Below are 24,102 nucleotides of genomic sequence, written 5' to 3'. Positions count from 1 at the left end.
CACCTTTGCTGCTTGGGGTCGCGGGTTCGATCCCAGCCCCCGCCAAGTGTTCTTTGTGGTGGAAAAACACCATGTGCGTGGGTTTCCTCGCGGTTCTCCCGTTTCCTTCCACTTTCTTCATTCCACCATTTCATTCGTTACTCGTCGTCACTGTCTCCTTTAGCCTAACCGGCATAGCCGTGGACGTAAAACTCAAAAGATTTCGTTTCATTTTTGATCACTGTTCGTTGTTCATTCCATTTTGTTGTGTGATGTTACCATGCCTTACACATGACGCTGGTTCGGATTCTGCCTTAAATTATACGTCCAAATCTCTTGTAGCCTCGGTGCCGAAAAGGGACGCTAAACTTCAAGATCTTCTTATGCAGTGCGTTTCCTGAGAACGAAAGAAGTGGAGCATCGACAGAGGTCGCCCAACTTATGAAGCTTCTGAGCTACTGTACCGTTTTTAAATCCTACTGTGAGCTACCAACCAAAAGAATTACCGACTTTTTTAAATAAAAAACTTACATTTGTTTATTGCCTATAAACTTACATTTCTAGTAAATATGGAATAAACTGTCCAAGTTAGCAAATGTCTAATATACACACGAAAAACATAACGTGCACAACCCCAACTGTGAGATGAGGCTGACATTGGTAGTTGCGCGGGAGAAATAAGCAGTTGTCAGCGCCCCTTTCGTTAGCGTCAGCTCAGTTGAGGAATCAAGGTTAACCGAACGGAGCGTTAACGCGATCTACCGAAAATGTCCTCACCAGTTATTTAGTAGTAGCTTGCTGTCAACGGTTTAGCGGTCACTGGTCTAGATTAAGGATGAGAATTGAGTAATATAATGAAGCCGGGAGTTGCAGTTGACAAAGGGTTGTAGAGAACTCAATATCAAGTTTTCCAGAAGTTTGGTTATACTCAGTTCAATGCATTGCACTTAAATTTTCGAAGTAGCCTATGCTTAGTGTAAACAGTGTATTGAGAAAATAATTCGTAACCAAATGCAGTGATCAATATTTCAATGGAAATTTGCCTTAGTTTTCGGTTTGTTACAGCTGGGGAAGTTTGTTCATGCTTTACTATGGAGAGCGCCGTGGCTCAGTCAGTGGTAGAGCACTTAAGAGGCCTCATCACTGCGAAATTAAAATACCGCTAAGTTTACAATAATTATGTGATATCTTCAAATAGATAAAAAATAGTCGAAAAGTGGAACAAGACCTCCCTAGACAATATTATTTTGCGTGAGATACCGTTATCATGACTAATTTATCTGCTTTCGATTTCCAGCCGTTTAGAAAATGGGCATTTATTTTCGCGTTTCTAAATAACTGCAAACGGAAAACTACTAGATGACTCGTGATAACGGTACCTCATGCAAAATAACATCGTCTAGGGAGGTCTTGATCCACTTTTCGATTATCTTTTATCTATTTGAAGATAACACATAATTACTGTAAAATTAGCAGTATTTTAATTTCGCAGTGACAGGGACTCTTAATTCTGGTCCGATCCCGGCCAAGTACATTTGTGGTGGATAACATTCTGTCCTTAGGTTTTCTCTAGGTACTCCCCTTTCCTCCTACGTTCTCAATTCTACAGTTCTTCCATCATCATTCACTTGCCTTAATCATTCATCTCTCTCAGCCTAATGGGGATAAACGTGGGACGTCAAACTGAAAAGATTTCATTTCATATTTCTTGTATGATACAATGAAATGAAGGCGGGCTAGCGGCTAGCCGAACGTTGTACTTTTTACATAACAGAGCAGCTTCTTTATTTATAAATATTCATTTACAGCCATGCTTGATCTCTCTGTAATATAAGACAAAGCAGAAATTTCAGAAGGAAATAGATCAAGGATTACACCCAGCCACATACAGAAGTATTGTATTGTTTTTAACGTCTGCTTGGGTGGAAATTTATAACATGTCATCATTATCAATGTGAAATACACAAAGGATCTGAGTACTTAATGTTTCCTCTTATCCCAATTAGACTTTGTCAAGTAGTTTACAACGTTAACACAAAGGTATAATTAAAGTTTAACGATACGATTCGATGTACTGTATATTAAATGGAAGAGCCACTATCTTAAACTTCTTTCAGAAAACAATCTTGTGGATGGTTTCGGTGGTATACCCTTATCATTGTCGGTGCGATTTTAGCACTTTGTTCATACTGCAGCAAAGATGATGATGGTATTTCATCGAAACCGTTTGAAATATTACTTTTTGAAAAGGATGCTTAATGTGAGGCTTTTCTACTTGGTAAAAAAAAAAAAAAAAAAAAATCAGGTTTTCCTTTTAACCTTCCATGATGCAGTGCCTTAACATTTTAGTTGTAACTTTTTACATTTGTTGATGGGATTACGTGAAACTTGTGGCGTGCTTTCTTTTTCATGGTGGGTGGTCAGGCAGGCTTTTAAAGTATTTTGTAATCTACCCTATAGACGTATATACAGTAAAACCTCTAGGGGAATTAAACGAGATTCGTAAGAATTTCCATGGAAGATAACCTCTGAGTGTATGCATATAATGAACGTATTGAGATAAGATGCTATACCTATCTTACAGTGAACAGGGGAAAAAACTATATATGCATTAACTTTTATTTTTTCCAATAGTTAGGAGGGTTTTCTGTACACATTACTGCTTAGCTTCTCAACTTCCCACAACTACATTAGCCTGGGAAACTACACTAAATATTAATTTCATATTGTCCGTGTAACACATTTCCCGTTCAATTAAGGGATTTTAGCACGTCTGTCGCTCCTAAATTGATGGAACCATGCAATATTTCCGTTTAATAAATGGTCCGTTGAAGGTAGGTTTTACTGTATATTCTTTAAATGTATTTTACAGTAGATTTACTCTGGCATTGAGCAATGAGTACATTTGACCGATGTCAAAATACAAATAAGCTGAAAGATAGTTGTTCTCCTTTATACATTGACCATGATGAGTTGTGAAGTGTTTTTACTGTTGTTCATTTGTTGCGCAATGATTGTGTGATAACATTGAATATGTAGAAAGGGATGACGACGAGACGAGACGAGTTCCTAGACAGACAGCTACGGTAAATATAAAAATAAAAAGTCTGTTTTCAGTCTATTATCGCGTTGATAGGCTGATGAACGAGGTGATAACGTGGAGGAAATACAGATGTAGGTCAAGCATAAGATTTTACTCATCGATATTAATTTCGTAGTTAAAAAGAGTCGTATATAAATTGAACCATTTAACTGAAGAAAAAATCTAAAATACATTGAACCATTTGCACTGATGGTTTTCTAAATGTGTATAAAAACCGTCTCTATATGTTCTAGAGTTCTGTTATACAAGGTGGCGCCGAGCCGATGGACACATTCCCAACTAGGGATGGGAAAAACAGTTTTTTTTTGGGTAAAAACCAGAAACCGGTTTCTAGAGAACCCGAAAACCGACATTTCAGCTTTCTCTAAAAAAACGATTCGGTTTTCACTGAACACACAACTATTTCTGTGGAAACGGGATCGGTTTCCGGAGAACAACGAAATATTATTCTGGTCAGAAATAGAACTAGTTTTGGTGAAACTGAAACTGGTTTCGATAAAAAAAAAACAACCGGTTTTGGAGGAAACTGAAACCAGATTCGGTGAAAAACCGATAACCGGTTTCGGTGAAAACAGGTTTTTCGAAAAATTTCAAAAAAAGTTTCGATTATCCTTTAAAAAAAAAGACGGAAACTGAAAAACCGGTTTTTGTGCCCACTACTATTTCAAACTTGATTGATTGGGGGGTATTGGGGATGTCAGCACTGAGGCTATAGGTCCTCGTCTCGATATATTTCAAACTTGAATATTGCGCAGGCGTAATAACTTATATTGGTTAGTGGGGTGAGAAGCGAAAGAGGAAGAAGGTCACGTTATATGGTCAATCACAATGGAGCATACAGAACATCGTGTAACTTCATTTCGTAGTTATTACGAAACTAAGTCCGTGCCAGAAGTGCAACGTTTTTCTAGACGAAACTTTAATGTTGGTCTCTTCACGTTTTCAGGAGTTCGCATTGTTTTTGGAGCTCCATGTTTCAAACCAACACACTACCAATCTCCTTCACTCAAGCCAATATGGTATTCCGAGACGGAAATTACCATGTCGACCAACATTGAAGTTTCGCATTTCTGGCACAGATTGCCAGCAGATTACTGGTTTATAGGGATCGAAGGAATAAAGTGTCAAAATCTGACTCTCGATTTCGTAGAGCAGTTGCTTAGGAATAGGAAGATTGAAGTTCTTCTAGCTCTGGATCGAAATATTTTTGTTCAATTATATCAGTTTTGTAGTGCTGTACTTTCAGAAACTTATAAAAACATTGAAAAAAAGTTTCCATATTCACCGATAAATATATATTTATATTCGGCAAGGTGGATTGATGGTACACATTTTAAAAAATCTACCTTCGTCATATGCACTTAAATATTTCTATTATTACCGACAGTGATTATTTTCAAAAATAATTGAAGTGCAAGTTAAAAAAAACAAAACAGGGTAATGACGAAGAAAGGAAAGAGGAGAAAGAGATCACACATGCATTAAACTAATTCGGTTTCCCAATCACATATGCTGGAATGGGAATCAGAAGGTAGTGTATTTTCCTTTTCCTATGTAAAAAGTTTTTTTTTTTTTTTTCATCAGAGGCTATATAAAACGTGGACCTGCAGTTTAATGTAGAATCCGATGTACCGTAATTCATTCAAAGTTAAGGTTCTTCCATCTGGAATCGAATTCGGGAACCCGTACACCAAAGACGCGCGCTCTGGTCAATAGACCAGGAAAAGGGATTAAAGGTTCATATGAAAAGTTTTTTTTTTTTTTAAAAGAAAAAAAAAACGTTATTGTAATGCAATTTTTTAACAAGTATATGCGAGACATAACCACCTCCAAATTATTGTTTTTTCGAAATTTTTGTGTACATAATACTAACAGGAAAGCAGTAAAATCGTAACCGTTGATACCAGTAACTTAACTACAATAATGACAATTGGTTTGCCATTTGCTGCGAGGGAAGTTGGAATTTTTTAAAATTGTTATCACCTCTCTGTATATTGTAACTGATACCTAAAGTGCAGCATTCTATTTATAATACTTGTTGCTGAAGTGTTTTATTTTTTGTGGTCAATTAAGAAACCTATTAAAGAACTTTTGCAATGATTAATGGTTTATTTAACGTATCTGCTTGAGTAATTTACTTTTTGCATAATCTTTGGTATTGATAACATTAAACTGGAAAAACCTATGAATTAAGCTTTATCACGTAAATCATTTCATTTATAGATAACACTATAGTCAGATTGAACAACAATTCGTTCAAGTAGATAACGAAAACAATTGTATATACAGCAACCCAAAGAAAAGACATTTCTAGTGGAAAACAAAAATGATAAATCGAGGTGTGAAACATATTCGAAATGTTATATCATGTATTTCAACTCTTATGTATGATACGCAGAGAATCAACACAGTATGCAAGGAAACAACCTAATGTTTCTTAATATGAAGATTTTTATTACCTGAAAGGTTTGAGAGATCTTAAACCAACAAAACAAGTAAAAATAAAATATGTAGTAAAACAAGGTAATAAAATGAAATATCTATTTGCAGTATATATATATATATATATATATATATATATATATATATATATATATGTTGAATAAAAAGTAGTGGCAACGCTATTCTCACATCAGAAAGCTGTATCTCAGCACTACAAGAATTCCGTAGCTGATAAATGAATGTGAGGCGAGGCGATGTAGTATAGCAAGTGATAACGACTATGTGTTATTCAGTCAAAAACAGCAGTGTCGTAGAGTAGAGTAGAAAAGTGTAAGCGCCATAAGAGTATGTTACGGAAAAAGAAACAACGTGTGTGAATCAAGATTGAAGTGGCTCAGGATGCAGTGCATAACAATGTTTTCAGGGACTTGGTGACGACCTTTCGCCAAAATGAAAGAACCACTTTGTAGGATGCACTACGGCACAAAAAAAGCTATGATCGGTCCCATATGGCGACCCCTGCAGGACATCGACAAAGATTGACACGCTGACGGTGTACGACGCGTTTCACACGAGTGGTAGAAGGTGGTAAAAATGGTTGGGGAGGGGACAATTTTAAAGGAATGTAACAGGATTTCCGTGCATAATATTGCCTTTTCTTCTTATCCAGCCCTTGTGTTTTTATTAACATCATGTGTTCACCATTCATTTATTTTAAAAATACTTGTAGGAATTGAAAAAAAATACTCAGGAGTTGAAAGAAAATACTTGTAGGACTGACAGCGACAGAAAAGTACTTTTAACGTAAATGGAAAGTGGAATGAGATGAGAAGAAAATGCTGAGAATACCGTTCTGTAAAGAGTAGTGTTCACTTCCATCATTTCCTTCTATTCGCATTTAGCGATTTGTAGTATATGTTTTGTTGATAAAAACAATCTACTCAGAATATCTATTCTTCGATAGATGAATCTATAATGAGAATGTGTGCAGTTAAGTGGATGAAACCATTCTGAAGATGTCTACAGTTCACTGGATGAAAAATATTCTGAGAATGTTTACAGTTCAGTGGATGAAACTATTCTCAAAATGTCTACAGTTCACTGGATGAAAATATTCTGAGAATGTTTACAGTTCAGTGGATGGAACTATTCTGAAGTTGTCTACAGTTCAGTGGATGAAAATATTTTGAGAATGTCGGCAGTTCAACTTATGAAACTATTCTGAGGATGTTTGCAGTTCAGCTCTGCATCTTCTATCAGGACAAGTCAAAATGCCCGCAATTCATAGTGTTCAGATTTATCCATTACCCTCCCCATTCACCTAACTTGGCCCCCAGTGATTTTTAACATATTCTTGAATTTGAAAAATCACTTGCGGGGCAAAAGATTAGTGTGTGTCATGTGGGTAAGAAGTAGGCCTATTTGAACAGCTTCGAAGAAAGTATTTTCAAAAAGTATGCATATATTGGAGTATAGACTGTCCAATTGTATTGAGGCCCGGGAGGATCATGTTCAAAAATAAAATTTAAATCATGATCTTCTGTCTTTTCTTTCTACTCTAGGATGAAGACTTGCACAGCACAGAGTCAATACTGAAAAGTATGCCTCCAACCAAAATCGAACTTGGAAGGAAAATGTTCATCTAGACATTATTCTAAACTTGCTTTGAAGTAGCGTTCCCCTTGTAATAAAGAAAAAGGGAAATTTTGATACCAACGCCAAACTACTACCAGAAGTTAATGAACTAAAGAACTTCGAAAAGAAAGCTCACATTTACATTTTGTTTTGCGTGGGTAAAACGATCTTGGCCTTCTAAGGCACATAAACAAGAATTTTTCATTGAGACAGTTGATTTCAGGTAATAACTGTACACTATATAATTTAACTAAATTGATTCGAAAACGTATTTCTTTACCAAGTTTCAATATGTAATGGCGGTCTCAGTAAAAAGAAGAAAAAAACTATCAATTTTAATACGAACAGGAGTTCCAAAATGGTTTAGAAACAGCCCTGTGTTTAGTGTGTGTGTGTGTGTGCGCACGCGCTATAGTATGTTGAACCTAAAATTTTATTCGACTACATTGAACATCAAGTATCTACTTGTAGTCATCGACAGAATTAAATAGTATGTCATGTGTAGTCCGTATATGAAATATCATATCTTTTGTCGGTAAATATACTATGAATAGGATAATTCGCTTATATTTGAAGATTTTCTCACACAACCATAAACAAATTACTGTAGTATTTGGTGAAGGGAGTTGGCCGAAACTTTTTCGTCTGTGCAGTTCAATGTTTCACACGAAACAACTAATAAGTTTATTTATTTAGTTTAGTAACTTTTATCTACTACGTATACATTTCACTCCAATCATTTGTTAATTGAAATTAAATGCAATTATGCGTTAAAGATAAGAGCACGAAAACAATTGACATTTACTGTAACAACTTAAAATTGTTATCTTATTTATTGGATATGGTCCCTGAAGGTCGTAATACTCAGGGCATAAGTTGAAAGTGAAAATATTTGTTGGCTAATTAGTGAGCGAGGATAATCAGACGCTGGACCGTGTGTCAACTATTTTGCATCGGAAACTGCGTTAGCACTTGAGACTTTTCAGCATTCTGCAGTCAATACTGAAGAATTTTTAACCATTATTTTTAGTGTGAGAAAAAGTCGTGTAAGTTTCTGAAAGGAATTTTCATTAAAGAGGCGGAGTTAGAAGAATGCCACGGTTTGTACTTAATATTTTCCCTGTGTATGTGAATGTCATAATGTGATAACCTTGCAGGTAGAAACTGACACCGAATGCGTGGCAAGGTCCTATGTGAATTTGTTCCCAAGCCGTGAGAAAGTGAGCTCGTTAGTTGCACGTTTTCGAGTAGTTCTTCCCCGTCGCGACCTCTCGCGCTGTAAGCTGAAGTTGCAACATCTTAACGTGGTTGAATGTGTAAACAGCTCTTATCGATTCCACGTCTTTTTCCTCGGATGGTAGTGGGCTTTCATTAGTGACGCTTGCCCAGTCCATCCGAGGAACCGAGAAGGATCAGTTCAAACAAGTACGCTCTTCACTTCAGTTTTTACGCTACAAACATCGTAACGTTGCAGATTCTTTGGTGCAACAGCCAATCAAAATTAGCGCCACGTTTCTATTTCATATGAATCTTCAAGGTCTCTGGTCTCCCATTCGAGCTATAAGGAACAGGATTTCACTATCAAACAATTAAGGCTGTTCTGCCTGGCTGTCAATAATAGGAAGTAATATCTTCCCACCAAGCTGTAATTCTTTTGTAGATGATAAACGAATTAGTATCTAAGCCTCTAAGCCAGAATTTACCAAACTATATGCCAGAGCGTTTTGGTATGCCTTGTCTGATTCACAGGGTACCGCGAAATATTTGAAAGTTCCACTTAGCCTACGTTGTTTCCAAATTCGACCATATTTTTAGTGATAAAAAAATGTACCGATCAAAGATGATCAACGTAGATCAGCGAATTAGTTTGGCTGTATCTAATTTGATTCCATGATTTGAGAAGATCGCAACGTGCTCATCCTACTAATTACGGAAGTATATAATGACTTCACGTTTGTCGTCTTAAAATGTGTAGTTCACCTTTTATGCACAGTTTGTTCGCTAATTTAAAAGGTGTGATGTATGTATGTTACTCCTATTTTCTGACTAGGGATATCACCGAAATATCGTGATATACTAAAGATGCCGTGAACGGAAGTAGTAGTATGGGAAGTCCTGACCTAAGCATTTATTTTTAAATAAAAGAATATTTATCGATAACTTTGAGAGAAATTTGATCGAGGAAATTATTTTGTGTGATGGAATTTTTAGAAGCGATTTCATTCCTAATAAGCTGTGTGTGCCACCAAGCTCCCTTGATTTTCACTGTGGAAGTCAGATCCAAATCCTGTGTCCAACCTGGTCACCGACGCTCTTACAGGTATAATTCTTCACCTCAGCGAAACAATCTTGATATAGTACTTTTATTTAGGCCCTGATTTGATTTCCCTCCTGTATTTTTATTATTAATAAAGTCCGAATTAATGTATGACCCAAAAGCATACATTTAACTTTTTAAGTATTTTTATTTTAACTAATTGGGAAGGTATATTCAGATCGATTCAAACAATTCACTCAAGAAGTTAGATCAGAAGGTAAAATGATCTGTACGAAGTTCAAAACACCTTGTAATTGTTATTTCAAGACTTTTAAAATAAAATTCCTTTAGGTGTAACAATTTCAACTATATTGATTTCTTAAAAAAAAAAAAAAAAAAAAGTAGAATTCCTCGTCGTTTTTTAGTCAAATTTCTCGCATTTTGACCTTCAGGCACCCCCTTCCCTTAGAATACGCGTTTTAATTAAATTGGCATGATAAAAAACCAGTTCCAGGTACGTTGTAAGTACATCCAAAAAACCATTTCAAACGGTTTTGCCGTTTCCTTATGATGCGATCACAAAGAAGATCCTTTTCACGTTCATATAGTAGTTTTATAATTGAACACTTACAATAAATTTGATCGATCGCAAACAAAATTCGTTATGCATGATTTCCAAACTTTTTTCCCCACTGGTATTCTGTTCGGGTGACGAACTCTCGATAAATGTATATTTTAAGCCAATTCTGAAACAAGGCATGTACTAAGAAACACGTTTGAAAATAATTATAAACACATTAAGGTTATTATTTCAGTCCAAATTTTAAAGTATATTTTTGAGGTATTTTTTATGTGGGTTTTATCTCCCACCTAAAAAAAACGGAGATTCTTTGGACTGGGAAAAATGCCAACAACCCAGGTTCTGAAGGAACTAAGCTTCTGGGAATCGAACCTTGGAATACACGTCTCAGAAACTACTGTGTTACAACACGACTGTCCAATATTCACATTTGCTTTTTATACTTGATTATGTAAAATAATGATTCTGACTAACTGACAGTAAAATTATATTAACATAATTTTCATTAAAAATATTATTTCTCTTACGATTGTTGTTTTCACTCCTTTTATTAGTAATTGGCTTCGACACACTCCCAAACCGTATGGAATAACATGCATGTTTTGAAGAAAAGATTTAATCTGTCTAAATAATAATAGCAATAGCACAGACAAAATGTGTGAACTTTCTTCTTAAGACGTTTGTGTTTTTGTTGTGCAGTCTACAGCCTCACTACATGCATGCCTCGTTGTTCATAACTGCGGAACGAATGAATAATTTGAGTATTCTGTGCTTGATGCATAAATATCGCAGTCACACGAAGTTACCCTAATTTGTCTAATGTTTTAAAGATTCTTTAAAAAAAAAAAAAAAAAAAAACAGCGTGCGTCTGTGTAGTCGAATCGGTTAATGTATGTGGCTGGAAGTTTTTTTTTTTGTGTGTGTGTGTGTATGTGTGTGGACTAAGCGTACTGAGGCGATGGAGAGAGGATTTATTTTGACTACACCAAGTGAAAAGGTACCTTCAGGCCATAGCCCAACATCGGATTCTAAATGCAAACATTAAACATATTCTTCAGCTCTATCGATCAATATTGAGAAATTTGTAAAGAAGGCTTCTTCTGAATTTCCGTTACATTTCATAAAATACTTTTACCGTTAAAAAAAAAAAAAAAAAACGAAATTAAAGTGCTATTTGTGTAGACACATACAGAATAAATTTTCGAAAATTTACAATTATTAACTGGAAATTAATGTCGTCACCCATTTCGAACATATTAAAAGCTCATAGTTTCTAATGTATTGAAATTTCTTTCTTATCGATAGTATAAAATGTTGTAAATAGTTATACTGTAAATTTCCATAACTGTTCTCAAAGTGGATCTGTATACCAAGCAGAGGTAGTTTTGTCAAATTTAACAAGAAGTCCAAAATAAGCCTCTTGAAAACAGCTGTTATTTGTAAAAGAACGCATAATGATCGTTTTTTTGCCTATTGCAGTGGTATGTCCAAGCTGCTTCTGTTATATGTATTGAAAAAAAAAACCGGAAGAAAAGTGGTGAGATAGATATAGGGGACATTGAATTTTACTTTGCCCCGGGCGCCGAAATCTCTAGCTACGGCTCTGCTGATTTACTTAGTGTTTAATCCGTAAGGGTGATTAAGATACCAGGTACAAATAAAAAAAAAAAAATCGGGTGAATGTTATTGAGTGTGCAGATGATTAAAGTTATCATTACTCAGCATCCCCAATTTGAGCGTTTGTTCCAGTTTTCCATATTTATTTTTCACGCTGCATACAAGGTCATCCCAAAGGTAATGCCTCTCTGCTGTAATATACATACAGGCGCAGATCCAAGAGGGTGTAGCCTCTCCCTTGACACTTAGGTATACACTGGATAAAATGGGCTTTAATCCTCCTCTACACTGGATAAGGCTGCAAACTACGGTTTAACTCCTCCTTTGATCATATCCTGGATCCGCCACTCTCTCTCTCTCTCTCTCTCTCTATATATATATATATATATATATATATATATATACACGTATTAGCCTTCAGCTAGCTGGGGACTTAGCGCCCAGACCTCCGCATTTGCTCGACGTACCGCCTTGTACTTATGTCCCTAACATACTTCTAATCTTAAGAGATTTTGAGATTATGGCCATCTTATTTTAACAGTTGCAATTCCAACTCTCTTATCTCCGCATTTTTTTTTTCCTCTAAAGGAAACCTCAAGAAACGCTGAAACACTTCTTTAATTAAACATGTCTCTATTCTTAAGGGATTTCGACTATTACTATCTTATTTTAACAATTGCAACTCTTACTCTTTTTTTCTTTCCTTCTAAGGGAAACTTTTAGAAACGTGAAACACATCTTCAATTAATTTAAATATCTAATCTTATCGGGATTTCGAGGTATGACCATCTTATTTTAATAATCACGACTTTCTTTTTCCTTGTAGAGAAAATTTAAAGGAAAACGCTGAAGTACGTGTTTAGTTATTTTAAATGTGAAGTCTAAATACAACTTTCATATGTCTTAAGCATAACCAATTTCGAGATAATGGCAATCCAATTATAACAATTGTAATCCCGTCTATTTTCTTCCATTTTAGATCAAATAACAAAACACGGTGAAACATATTAAGCGAGAAGTCTAAAAACAGAATTTCATGTCTCTAACCTTAAGAGATTCCGAGATGTGGACATCTTATTACAATAATTGTGATTCTCCACTTTTCCTTCTATGTCCTTTTTCTTCGTTCGAGGTCAAATATCAAAAAACGCTTAAAGGTATGTCTGATTATTTTAAATGAATAGTCCATATATCAAATTAAATGTCCATTCAGAGATTCCGAGATACGGACATTTTAAGATAATTGCCACCCCTCTTTTCCACTTTCCCCGTAGAATTTCCGATTCTTCTTCATTGGGACCTTACACCACAAATTCTATCTCCTTTCCAAATGTCAAGTTTTTAGCTTACGCGGTTTGGCCAGGGCGTTGATCAGTCAGTCATTCAGAGTTACTTCTTATATATTAAAATGCTAGAAAAGTTTCTATGTTTATGGCCAATCCTTTCTTGAAACGTAGAAATGCTAGAAACGTGCTGGTCGATTCCGAATTTTGTGTAGATTTGCCACTTCTCAATATATTTTTTTTTAAAGGAATTATTTTTCTTTTCCACATTTTAGGCGTCGTTTTACCCTATTTGTTTAATATTGGCACTAGGACCTTAAGGTTAGTACCCTTGTGGAAGGCAACCAGTAGAGGAGCTACGTATAGCGGGTTGATGGACATTTCAGGCGCTTTGCTTTAAGTTGAATGACAAAACCTATTGGAAGCTGGCAACTTCGAAGGCTTGTGGAACTTCCATCATTCTATATATTAAAATACTACATTTATGTGTTTGTCTACAGCAGTTCACTCCCTTTGAGAGTCTTCCTGTTCTTTACTTGTCTTCGTAAAGGGACTTACACAGATATAGTGAGAAGTGGAAAGGAGATTCATGCTCATATTAGAGCTGTGTGCTGTGTAAATAGCGCAGGTTCAGCTAGTATATATATATATATAAAATAAGAATTCTTGACTGTAAGACGCTTTGTTTAATGCCCTACAAGTGTGAGGCCACTCTTTTACCCTAGAAACAATTGATATTTATTTTTTTAAGTAAGATTTAGTGCAGAGGGTCGAGCAATATAACCCTTGAAATGGTTTTGGCAGACAGACGTTTGTTGTCCCAAATGAGAGAATGAAATTTATAAAATTGATCTACAATAGAGGAATCCCTTCGTAATTTCTGATAGATTATTATTATTAAGGAAGACTAAAGGCCTATTAATAATTTGTGAGAATACCGTTTTGAGTAAAACGAAAAAAAAAAAAAGCCAATGGCATCCCCAGAGGTGGTACAAAGGGGGGGGGGGAATACTACAATTTTAATATGAAATTGTCATCCCATAACTTGTTCGCAAACTCTGCTTTTGCTTAGGAATTTTGAAATAAAATTGAAACCCAATTGCTGTGGTAGTTAAAAGGTTAAGTATATATATATATATATATATATTGATTTGAAGTGATTGGTTGCGGAAGTTAAGTTAGAGTGGATCAAGTAGCTTATTATTCCCGAAGTCTGTGAACGAATGGAAAGTGGCACATTTTATATATTTACTTGTTGTAGGCCATTATAAGGATTCTTCGTACTTTTTTTTTTTAATTTTTTTAAATCAGCAGTTATCAGTGAGAACTGTAGTGTGTTTACTTTTCAGTGTCATTCTTTAACTATGTGATCTGTTTTAGTTGTTAAAAGTTCCATGTACATTCTTCTGACAGACTGTTATTGTGTAACAAATCTAAGTTGGTAGACATTCAAGCATGCGAGGACAGTGATTGCAACACATGAGCTTTGACATGAAAACAAGTCTCGTATTCGCAAAATACTAATACACATTGTTTCTATGTTCTTTCCAGTGTTTATTTTTAAATAGACACTCGGAGAGAGAATACACAAACTACTGGTGAAAATGGAAAAGCGGAAATTTCCAACGTATTATATTCAGTTATCTCTTTCTCTGTTCAAAAAATAACACGCGACTTTGATTATAGTGGTCTCTGAAACATGCAAGAAAGGTAGCCGATCACCCTGGAGTCTAGAAAAGATTATTGTTTGAATTTACATACTCTCAGTATTAGATAGTAACTTCAGTTATTTTGTTATACAGAATTAATTCTCGTGTAGTGCAGGAAAAATGAATTGAAGCATTTATATTTGTCGAAGATGGCGTTTGATCGGCCTTGAACTACCTTCATCGTTCAACCAGTTCTTTGTGTTTACTGATTTTCGAGACAATGTTTCTTACCAGCCATGTGCAACTTATTGCGGGACGAGGGCCAATCACAGAGGGCTTGACGAGGCCGCGGGCAGTTCGTGATGCTGTATAGTTTTTTCCGTGCATATTTCAAAACCTTAACACCACAGTACATCGCGAAAACTCGTTCGTTATATAATATAAAAATAATGCTCGAAAGTTTTATAAAAAAAGTTGGCTTTTAATGAAATGAAATTTGTAGTTTTACGACACACAGTAATACCGTTTAGCTAAAGGAGACGAGTGTTTAATGATTGTTAATGATTATAAAATATTTGATCGAATGAGAAAAAAAATATGGCATGAAATGGGAAAACTCCGAGAAAATTCACGAATATAGTGCTGTCCACCACGAACTCGTGTGGGCGGGGCCGCGGTGGCTCAGTGGTAGAGCGTTCACCTCTGGTGCTTGGGGTCCCGGGTTCGACCCCAGCCCCCGCCAAGTGAACTTTGTGGTGGACAAACACCGTGTGCGTGGATTTTCTCGGGGTTCTCCCGTTTCCTCCCACTTTCTTCATTCCACCATTTCATTTCTCATGGGACCCAAACTACATGAGCTCCCGTCAGGAAGTGTTTTCCTTCGTGTTGTGCATTGATTTCTCAATATTTAGGATTGGCAATTCAAAATTGTCTGTCGGGGGCCGTGGTGGCTCAGTGATAATGCGTTCACCTCTGGTGTATATGGTCCTTGTTTCGATTCCAGCTCGCGTCAAGTGAGCTTTGTGGTGAACGAACACCGTGTACGTGAGTTTCCTTGGGGTTCTCCCGTTTCCACTCACTTTTTTCATTCCAACATTTCATTCATTTCTCATTATCACCGTTTCCATTAGCCTAGCTGGCATAATACTGTGACGTAAAATTTCTTTTCATTTTTCAAAATTGTCTGTCGAGAATTCGAATTTCTCTCAAGAGCATGAGGGTTACTGTCTTTTCACAGTTCATATTTATTTCCCATTTTTCTCCGTTAGCCTAAATGGCAGAACATACGGCGGAAAACTAACAGTTTGTTGGTAAACTTGGCTATTTTTCGAGATGCACTCACTTATTTTCGATCTTTTACCCCGGTATTTAAAATCGAGAAAATGCTTGTATTCCTATTTCACGGGGAAAATGGTCGAAAGTAAAATTACAAATAGATTTGGTGGTCTATATGATAGATCTTTGCCGGGCCATACGCGATCTCATATGTTATATATGGCTGTCATATACCATGTTAAATGCTACTGGCACACACTCTTATAAAGTATTTTGTTGGTAAATTTGTGTGGAACGATCAAACCAACTTTTCGTTAAAATTAACCTGCATTTCACTGAAAGTACTTCTTGCTTCTTGTGTACTCTATTTAGCAATGTTTCAGTTTCTGTTTTAGTTTTCTTTGCCAGCGTCGCTGCAGTAGTTTGGGAGTTGTTGCTTGAGAGAACAACTTGAGGAATTCATTGGAGTTGGAGTTGAGAGAGAAAACTTTGCACTCGCAACTTCCTCGTAATAAACAAAGGAGTTTATTAGGAATTCGGAGAGGCGTATGCTTGTGTTTACAATGCTTTTTCCGTCTTTTTACCCACCTCAGCCTCCGCAGGTGTTGATGAAAACTTTATTTCTCTTGCTCTGCGTCCGAGTGATTTACTTAACTGCTTTGCGAAGTGAGTTGCTCTGAGTCGCCTCGCCTCGCCAGAGGATTGGCTGGGCAGCGTCTGAAGTGGCGGCGGCCAGCTTTCTATTGATCCCACCCTCCCGAACAGTTGACCGCTCGCTCCCTGCCAGCCTATCGATCGCCACGGACAGAACGGAGGACGCAACAAAAACACATGGACTGAAAGTTGAAGAAAATGTCCCCCACCAATCAATAGAACATTTTATTCTTACACATTGTGAATTCCATCATGAGTCATCCATCAGACGATGCATTAATGTAGGAAGCAGTCTGTAGCCTGTGTAGTGGGATTATACTGCTCAAAAGCAACCTGTAATTGGATCCGTTGTAGCTCATTAGCTCCACAAAATGTCATTGTGCTGTTTATTTGATTCCTCCCAGTTTATTGCCTACAATGAGTTCAGCTTTAAAAGAGATGGCACAGGAAATGATTCCAATGCACAAAATAAATTAGGGTCTTATTTACTCAGTTTAAATATGTAAATATAAATTCATTGCTTATAACTTACACGTGTGGGAGTGGAACTGTTTTGAATTAAATGACCTTGGAACGTGTAGTAATAACTGCCTGTAATTTGACCAAAATATTACAGAAAGAAAACTCATATCGTCGTAGGTCTTCTTAAACTGTGTTTATTCCATTAATCATTAAACAGTTTTTAAAACAAAACAAAAATTGTGAACTTTCGTAAGAAATTGCATCCTGATCCATTCTTTAAATGATGTTTAGTTTGTTTTAATTCAGTTGTTCAATTATTTTAGAGAAATTAGTAAATTTAGTGAATTCTTGCAATTTGTATTCCTCTTACGTAGGCATAGTATTAAATGCAGTTCAATGTTGTAAAATTTTGTAGCTATATTAACGTATGTACCCTTAAGATGAAGGAAATTGTTATAACAATTGCTCGTAGAGTAAATAACGAGCATTTTGATATAACAGTAAAGTCTGATTACCCATTTCTTTAATCAGACGTTTTAATTTTATTTTTTATCATTTATTTAAAAGAAAAGATCAAAAGAGGCAACACGAGAGTACTTTAAATAAATCGCCCACAAATATTCGAACCACAAGAAACAAAGTGGTTTAAAGTTTGAATATTTTAATGTTCAAATTGAAAATAAACTTCTTGTGGCAACATTGCATATGTGATATTTTACTATGGTACGTATCTGTTACATACGTAGCATGGAGATCAACTTTACACCTCAATACTGGAAGGTTTATTATGCTCGGGAACTTCTAAACATAAGAGCTGCAGTTTTGTTCTACAATTTGCACTAGTATCCGAAATAGTGCATATATTCAGGGCTTTAAAAACCCACTCGCTGCTCACCAGTGGCGTGTACTTTTTTTACGAGTAAATTCCAACATACATCTGGACTTATATTCACAAGAAATTCAAGAATAAATAGCAGATGTCATTATTGTTATTTGTAAGAAACATGTCAATAAAAATGTATTGATATGTTTACTGTGTCGCAAAGTGATTGTTTGTGTAAACATTGTGACTGCAAAATGGTCTGGCTAGTAGATTTTTTTGGCTGGCTAATACTTGTAAGCAAGATCTTTAAAGCTCTGTATATGCTGAAAGATACTTTTCAGTTGCATCCGACTTTTTTATATTTTTTTTTTTAAAAATTAAAATGATTCGTCGTCATTATTGTATTTACAAAATATTGCTTTAGGAAATAGTTTTTATTCTCGATATAGGCTATTTCTTATTGAGAGAATATTCCTTCAATTTGAGTATAGACAGTGAATTAGGCAGAAATATAAAGAGCATTCCAAAACCATTCACCAATTTACTCACTAGTATTTTGTGGATACAGTTAATTTTAAAATTGAATTTTGTCTGGATTTTTTATTTTTAATTGAAGAAAGGGTATGGGACTGATGGAACACATTTTTCCTCACACCATTGAAAGATATCCATTTTTAAAGAAATTTCAGTATAAAATATTTTCATGTTAGTAAATTATCTGCTTTTATTTGGAAACCAACATTTCTAATGACCTTTGTTTTCTTTGCAGGTGGCCAGGTCAGGACATGGTGATGTGGCCGAGGGTGTGGGAAGTGTGACTTGATAGTGATCCTTGTGTTTTTCTGTGTTGTGATAATCCTCATGGACAAACGCAAGATGCTGCCAAAGCGACCTCGGATGGAAAATCTACGTGGCCCAATCGCAAATGGCCCTATGCAAACCCGCCCACTTGTGGCCCTTTTGGATGGCCGTGACTGTTCTATTGAAATGCCCATATTAAAAGATGTAGCGACAGTGGCATTCTGTGATGCCCAATCTACCTCGGAAATCCACGAAAAGGTAAGGCCGTTACTCCAATTTCAACAGTGGAGCAGGATTTTGTAAGTACGAAAAAAATCATTTTTTAATATTTTTTCCCCGTAAAATTGGAAATCAAAAAGTGACGCAGCAAGTTCTTGGAGGAGGTATGCAATACACTCTTGAGGTTTCATACATTTGAAAATATTACACTTGCATATATATAGCAATTCTTAGATATACAGGGTGTCAAAATATATATATGCATTGATGCGTGTGAATGGCATTCACTTTTACAAAACTGGAATACCAAACTCTTGATAACATGTAGTATGGATTCGAGTGTCAGCAACAAATGCCAATCAGATTAGAGCAGTAATCGCCAAACTAAGCTTCTGAGCTACCGTACCGTTTTTAAATTCTATTGTGAGCTACCAACCAAAAGAACTACCAACTTAAAAAAAAAAAAAAAACATTTGTTTATTGCCTATAATCTTACATTTCTAGTAAATATGAAATCAAGCAATCTAAGTTAGGAAATGTCTAATATACACACGATAAACATAATATGCATAACGCCATGCATATGCAATCAACTGTGAGATGAGGCTGACAATGACAATGCACGGGAGAAATGAGCAGTTGTTTTCAGCGCCCCTGTCGTTAGCGTCAGCTGAGTGGAGGAATCAAGTTTAGCCAACTGGAGTGTTAACGCGATATACCGAAAATGTCCCCCGCGAGCTACTAGTAGTTCGCGATCGACGGTTTGGCGATCACTGGACTAGAGGAATGATGTATTAATTAATTTAGCAGCCTGTGTATTTTAATGTGAAACTTATCCTGCATAAAGGAACCGAATTGCAAATGCCAATACCATAAAGGAATACAAGGTTGATAAGATACGATCCATACTTTGGTGTAGATTAAAGCACTAAGTATATGCTGATACGTGTTTTTAGTTTGTTTTTTTTTTAATGAATATGTGATATCGATTCCTTTTTGCATAATGTATGGTTACTTATTCAACTGATGCAGGTGAAAAACTGTATGCAGTCTTGTAAAGGTTGGTCCTCAAATTTATGTACCTTAAGTTTATTTATTTTTGTTACCATCTTAGGAATATGTTTAGATAATCGGGCTTTGTAATAAAGCATGTTCTATTTGATACTTGTCATTGATACACATGTAAAGCAATGCTAAGAAATTCTAAAATAAACAAAAAGGGATTAAAACTACATCTTCTGAATAAAAGTGAGCATTTGCAATGTTTTATTAGACAAGTACAACTGGTACCTTTGGATGTATGTGAGACTATATGAAACTGACGCATGATTGGCTTGTAAACCTGCTTCTTTTCTTCGACAGTGAACTATGAGCATCAAGCATTTACAGTTCTATTGAGCTGAATAGGTGTATACTAATATTCTACTCCAAACATCATCATCAAAATTATTGCTCTGCTGATGGTTGCCCATTTACCTTTATTTGGAGTAATAATTAGATAATGCCATAACAGTGCAAGTGTTTTGTTACATATTATACATTAAATTTAATTCATGATAATATAACTTCGATAAAACCACATTTATTGTAGACATTAGTAGTGGTAAATAATTCCTAGTTTTATCTGATGTACTTGTAACATTGTTAGTATTAATATTTGAATTATAGCCTTGAGAAACCACCACTGAATATATAGCAATACTGATGTAATTATTTTGTGAGTCAGAGACAAGCGAACGTTTTCGTCATGAACTTGAACCATCCCTCGGCCGTCTCCTCCTGAAGAAAGCAAGTATTGATCAAAATGTTTCATTGAGCTCTCGGCCAGAATTCCGTGATAAATCGTGGAACTTCCATCACGCGAATTTCTTTTGTGTTTTGCAATAGGAACATTGGCACTTGCACCTATTCTGAACTAGATCATCTACTTTTATAATTTACTATTTCCGACTTAAGATCTTAATAAAAACAAAAAACACTTTAAAGAACTTTTCAAGATCTCGTTTCTTGTTTATTGCCTCCATATTAAAGGAAAAGGGACTGAATTCTATTTACGATTCATTTCAAGAGAATATGACCTTACTTAATTTTGAATAATCTGTAGAAACCTCTGAAGATAGTAGTATTATTTAGAAATAAATGTAGATGTCCATTTTATTATTATTATTATTATTATTATTATTATTATTATTATTATTTAGAATGCTTATACTCTGTATAAGACTAGTATCTACAGTGCATTTGCATACTTCATCCAAGATTTCATTGTTATTACCATCTCCAATCTCTCATTAATTTTTAGGAATTATTATGCTGTGTAGACCAAATAAAAAGACTCAGAAATCTTGATTGTACAACTTCGTAAGTAGATTCTTTCAGATGGAATATAATATCTTTTCCTTGTGTCCATTGTTGTCGTATTTAATTATTACTAAATTATTTCAATAATCCCTGCCAGTTTCTCAAGTGAGCAAACATCTATGGAATTCCGTCATTGTGTGCATTAGTACTAATTTTTGAAAACACTTGTGTTCTATCAATCTTATGTATGGAACGGTGGAAATACCCTGTGGATGAAATGTAGCTGTTTGTAACAAGGAACTAAAAACAAAAAAATAACACATACTACCAAAATTATTTAATAACAATTAAATTTACAGTGATTATGTAATATGAATCCTATAGCATTATATACGAGGGTCATCCAGAAAATAAAGACCGTTTATTTATACAAAATGAAAAACAATATTTATTGGAAAAAAACAATTCTGTTACATACTTGAAGCTTCCTTCACTTCTCTACATAATCAGTAAACACCAACTTCATTTAAACATTTGTCATATCTGTTCACGATAGGGATGTACCGATACCCAATACCAATACTGAAGAGGCCGATACCGATACTTTTGGACACATTTCTTATATATTATTAGGAATTTTCAGAATAATGAAATGGCCAAAATTTGACATACAAAGACAAAAAGCATTCATATTAGGTTCCACACAAAAAATGTATTTCCTCTAAATTTAATCCAGGTCTCATAAAATGGACTAAAAAGCAGCAAATACCAATACTTATTTAGTGTAAACTTAATTCTAAGAGTCAGTGATTGATATTTAGAGTGATAATATACTTTGATAGTTACATTGTATTTACTAGTCTCTATTACATACATATAATCAACGCGGCGCCGGATTTCCAAAATTTATGTGGGTGTATATAAATGGCAGGATGTGTTATATGTTTGCAGGAGAGTCTCGATATTTTTTGATTGATTTACTTTTAGTTAAAATCTTTCATGAACCTCGTCATAAAGAGCTGTACTGTGATAAAGTAAAATATACCGGTACTACAAGGATAAGTTTTGGGACAGCCCTAGCTCAGTCATTAACACGGCTGACATAAACGCAAGAGAAACGGGTTAAAACCCGGGTCCAGTGTAAGGGATAAATTATTGTAATGAATATTCTCAACATGCATAATCGTAACATTAGGTGTATACGTTAAACTTACATGATGCACAATGATTACAAGAAGCAATGATATTATCATCACGTTACTAAAAGAAAATACCACATTCATAAAAATTAAAATGAAAAAATCTACATAAAAGCAAATAATTTGAATGGTATTGCAGAAAGAACTGTGCAAGGATTTTATTGTGAACATAAACTACAAAATGAATAACTTAAGTGTGTTGGTTGGTTGCCTTTGCACAAACACATTTGAAACAAACAATTGTATTTTAGAGCTTAGAAATTTTAACTTCCATCTCTATGTTTTAATTGTTTATTATTTTTTGATAATGACAAGTGAGAAATATTTATTTTATTTTGTTTCTATCAAACTAAAAATCTTGTGAGTGCTGGAGCACCCACGTTGTCGGTGCGCATACATATAATGCGAACGGATACTACCGTTACACATTTTTATTGTTTACAAAATTATATGTGCTGAACCAGGTGTTACGTATACCATAAAAAAAATAAGAGGGGTTATTTAAGCGAAGTCTAAAACGATAAAACTATTTATTAACTTCAGAACTAATTGTTTTTAACCAGTAAGTAGGAGAAAATAATGACAAAGTGAGCGTCTTGTGGATTTCTTCCATAGCATTTTCTTCTGAATCGAAACCTCGGTCTCATTTGGGATTCAAATTGCGGATCTGCTATCCTGACCATAGGCGCCCGAAGGGGGAGGGTAGGATGGGATCCCCCCTGGCTCACGAAAATATATACGTAATATAGCAAACCACGTATATTTAATACCAGATGTAATATAGCAACCATGGGATGCCTCCGCCCCTAGAAAATTTTCTTCGGGTGCCCATGATCCTGACTGAGAACCTTTGGCGTTTCTTCACTATTTTTGTATTGAGGGACTAAAAATATCAGTTGAATACGAGTAGTGCAAATCAAAGGCATGAAGAAATCGTTTCTGTAATTGATAATAATTTTGATCAACTTATTAAGTCTGAAAGAAACCGATTAAATATAAGTGTCACTGTTAATGTTAAACAAATTGAGAATAGTTCGGAAACTGTATTGGTAAATATCGGTGTCCATTTGCGGATACCGATACTCCCAAAAGTGGACGATATCACCGATATCGATACCGATATATCGGTACATCCCTAGTTCACGATCTTCAGACTTTCCATGTTTTACTCTTCTGCCGCAAGTTCATAAGCCAAGTGGTTACTGCATTCTCCAACTCTACAGCACTTCCAGAATGTTTACCGCCCAGAAACTCTTTCAGCTTACGGACAAGGTGGAAATCGCTAAGCGCAAGGTCCAGACTATAGGGTGGGTGATCTAGAATTTCCCGCCCGAATTGAATGCTTTGACCACTGGCTTTTTAAGATCTTGGATTTTTGGGGTATTTTTTAGGCTTTCAGTCAAGCAGCTACTGCATCGTCACTATTTATCCTAGAATCATGGTTCATACCTCATTCTCTTCAGAATAGAGCAGGTTTTCAAATGGTACCACTTACATGCTCATACCATATACCAGGAGAGGGAAAAATTAAGGGGAAAGAGGAAATTCCGGAGAAAATTATTTTGGCACACTTTGGACCCCTCTGGAACGGCCCTGTTTGAACGTAGCGATCAGAAAAAATCTGATAAATACTACTCGTTGGATTGAATGTTTGTGCAAAATTTCAATCTTCTAGGTGCAAAAGTAAGCCCGCCGAAAATAATGAAAATAGGCCTAACAAAAGAAAATATTTTTAAAGTTATGTCTCGACGCAGGAAGGCGTGAAACCATACGTAACGTGTACGACAATGCCTCTAGAGTGAAAAAAAAAAAAAAAAAAAACG

General features: G+C 35.5%; 1 protein-coding gene across 2 annotated transcripts in view; it reads left to right on the top strand.

Moving 5' to 3' along the window:
- Nucleotides 1-24,102, top strand: part of CtBP (C-terminal binding protein) — a 157,235-nt gene that overhangs the window by 76,249 nt on the left and 56,884 nt on the right. For both annotated transcript variants that reach the window (XM_081734571.1, XM_081734572.1), the window contains exon 2: nt 18,529-18,818. In XM_081734571.1, the coding sequence (XP_081590697.1) occupies nt 18,621-18,818 (198 nt within the window). In that variant the 5' untranslated portion in view covers nt 18,529-18,620. The remainder of the gene's footprint in view (nt 1-18,528; nt 18,819-24,102) is intronic.

This window comes from Thermobia domestica, chromosome 12 (assembly GCF_964235325.1).
Source record: "Thermobia domestica chromosome 12, izTheDome1.hap1.1, whole genome shotgun sequence".
Taxonomy (NCBI): domain Eukaryota; kingdom Metazoa; phylum Arthropoda; class Insecta; order Zygentoma; family Lepismatidae; genus Thermobia; species Thermobia domestica.
Note: the sequence above shows the minus strand (reverse complement) of the source record. Positions and strands in the feature narration are given on the sequence as shown.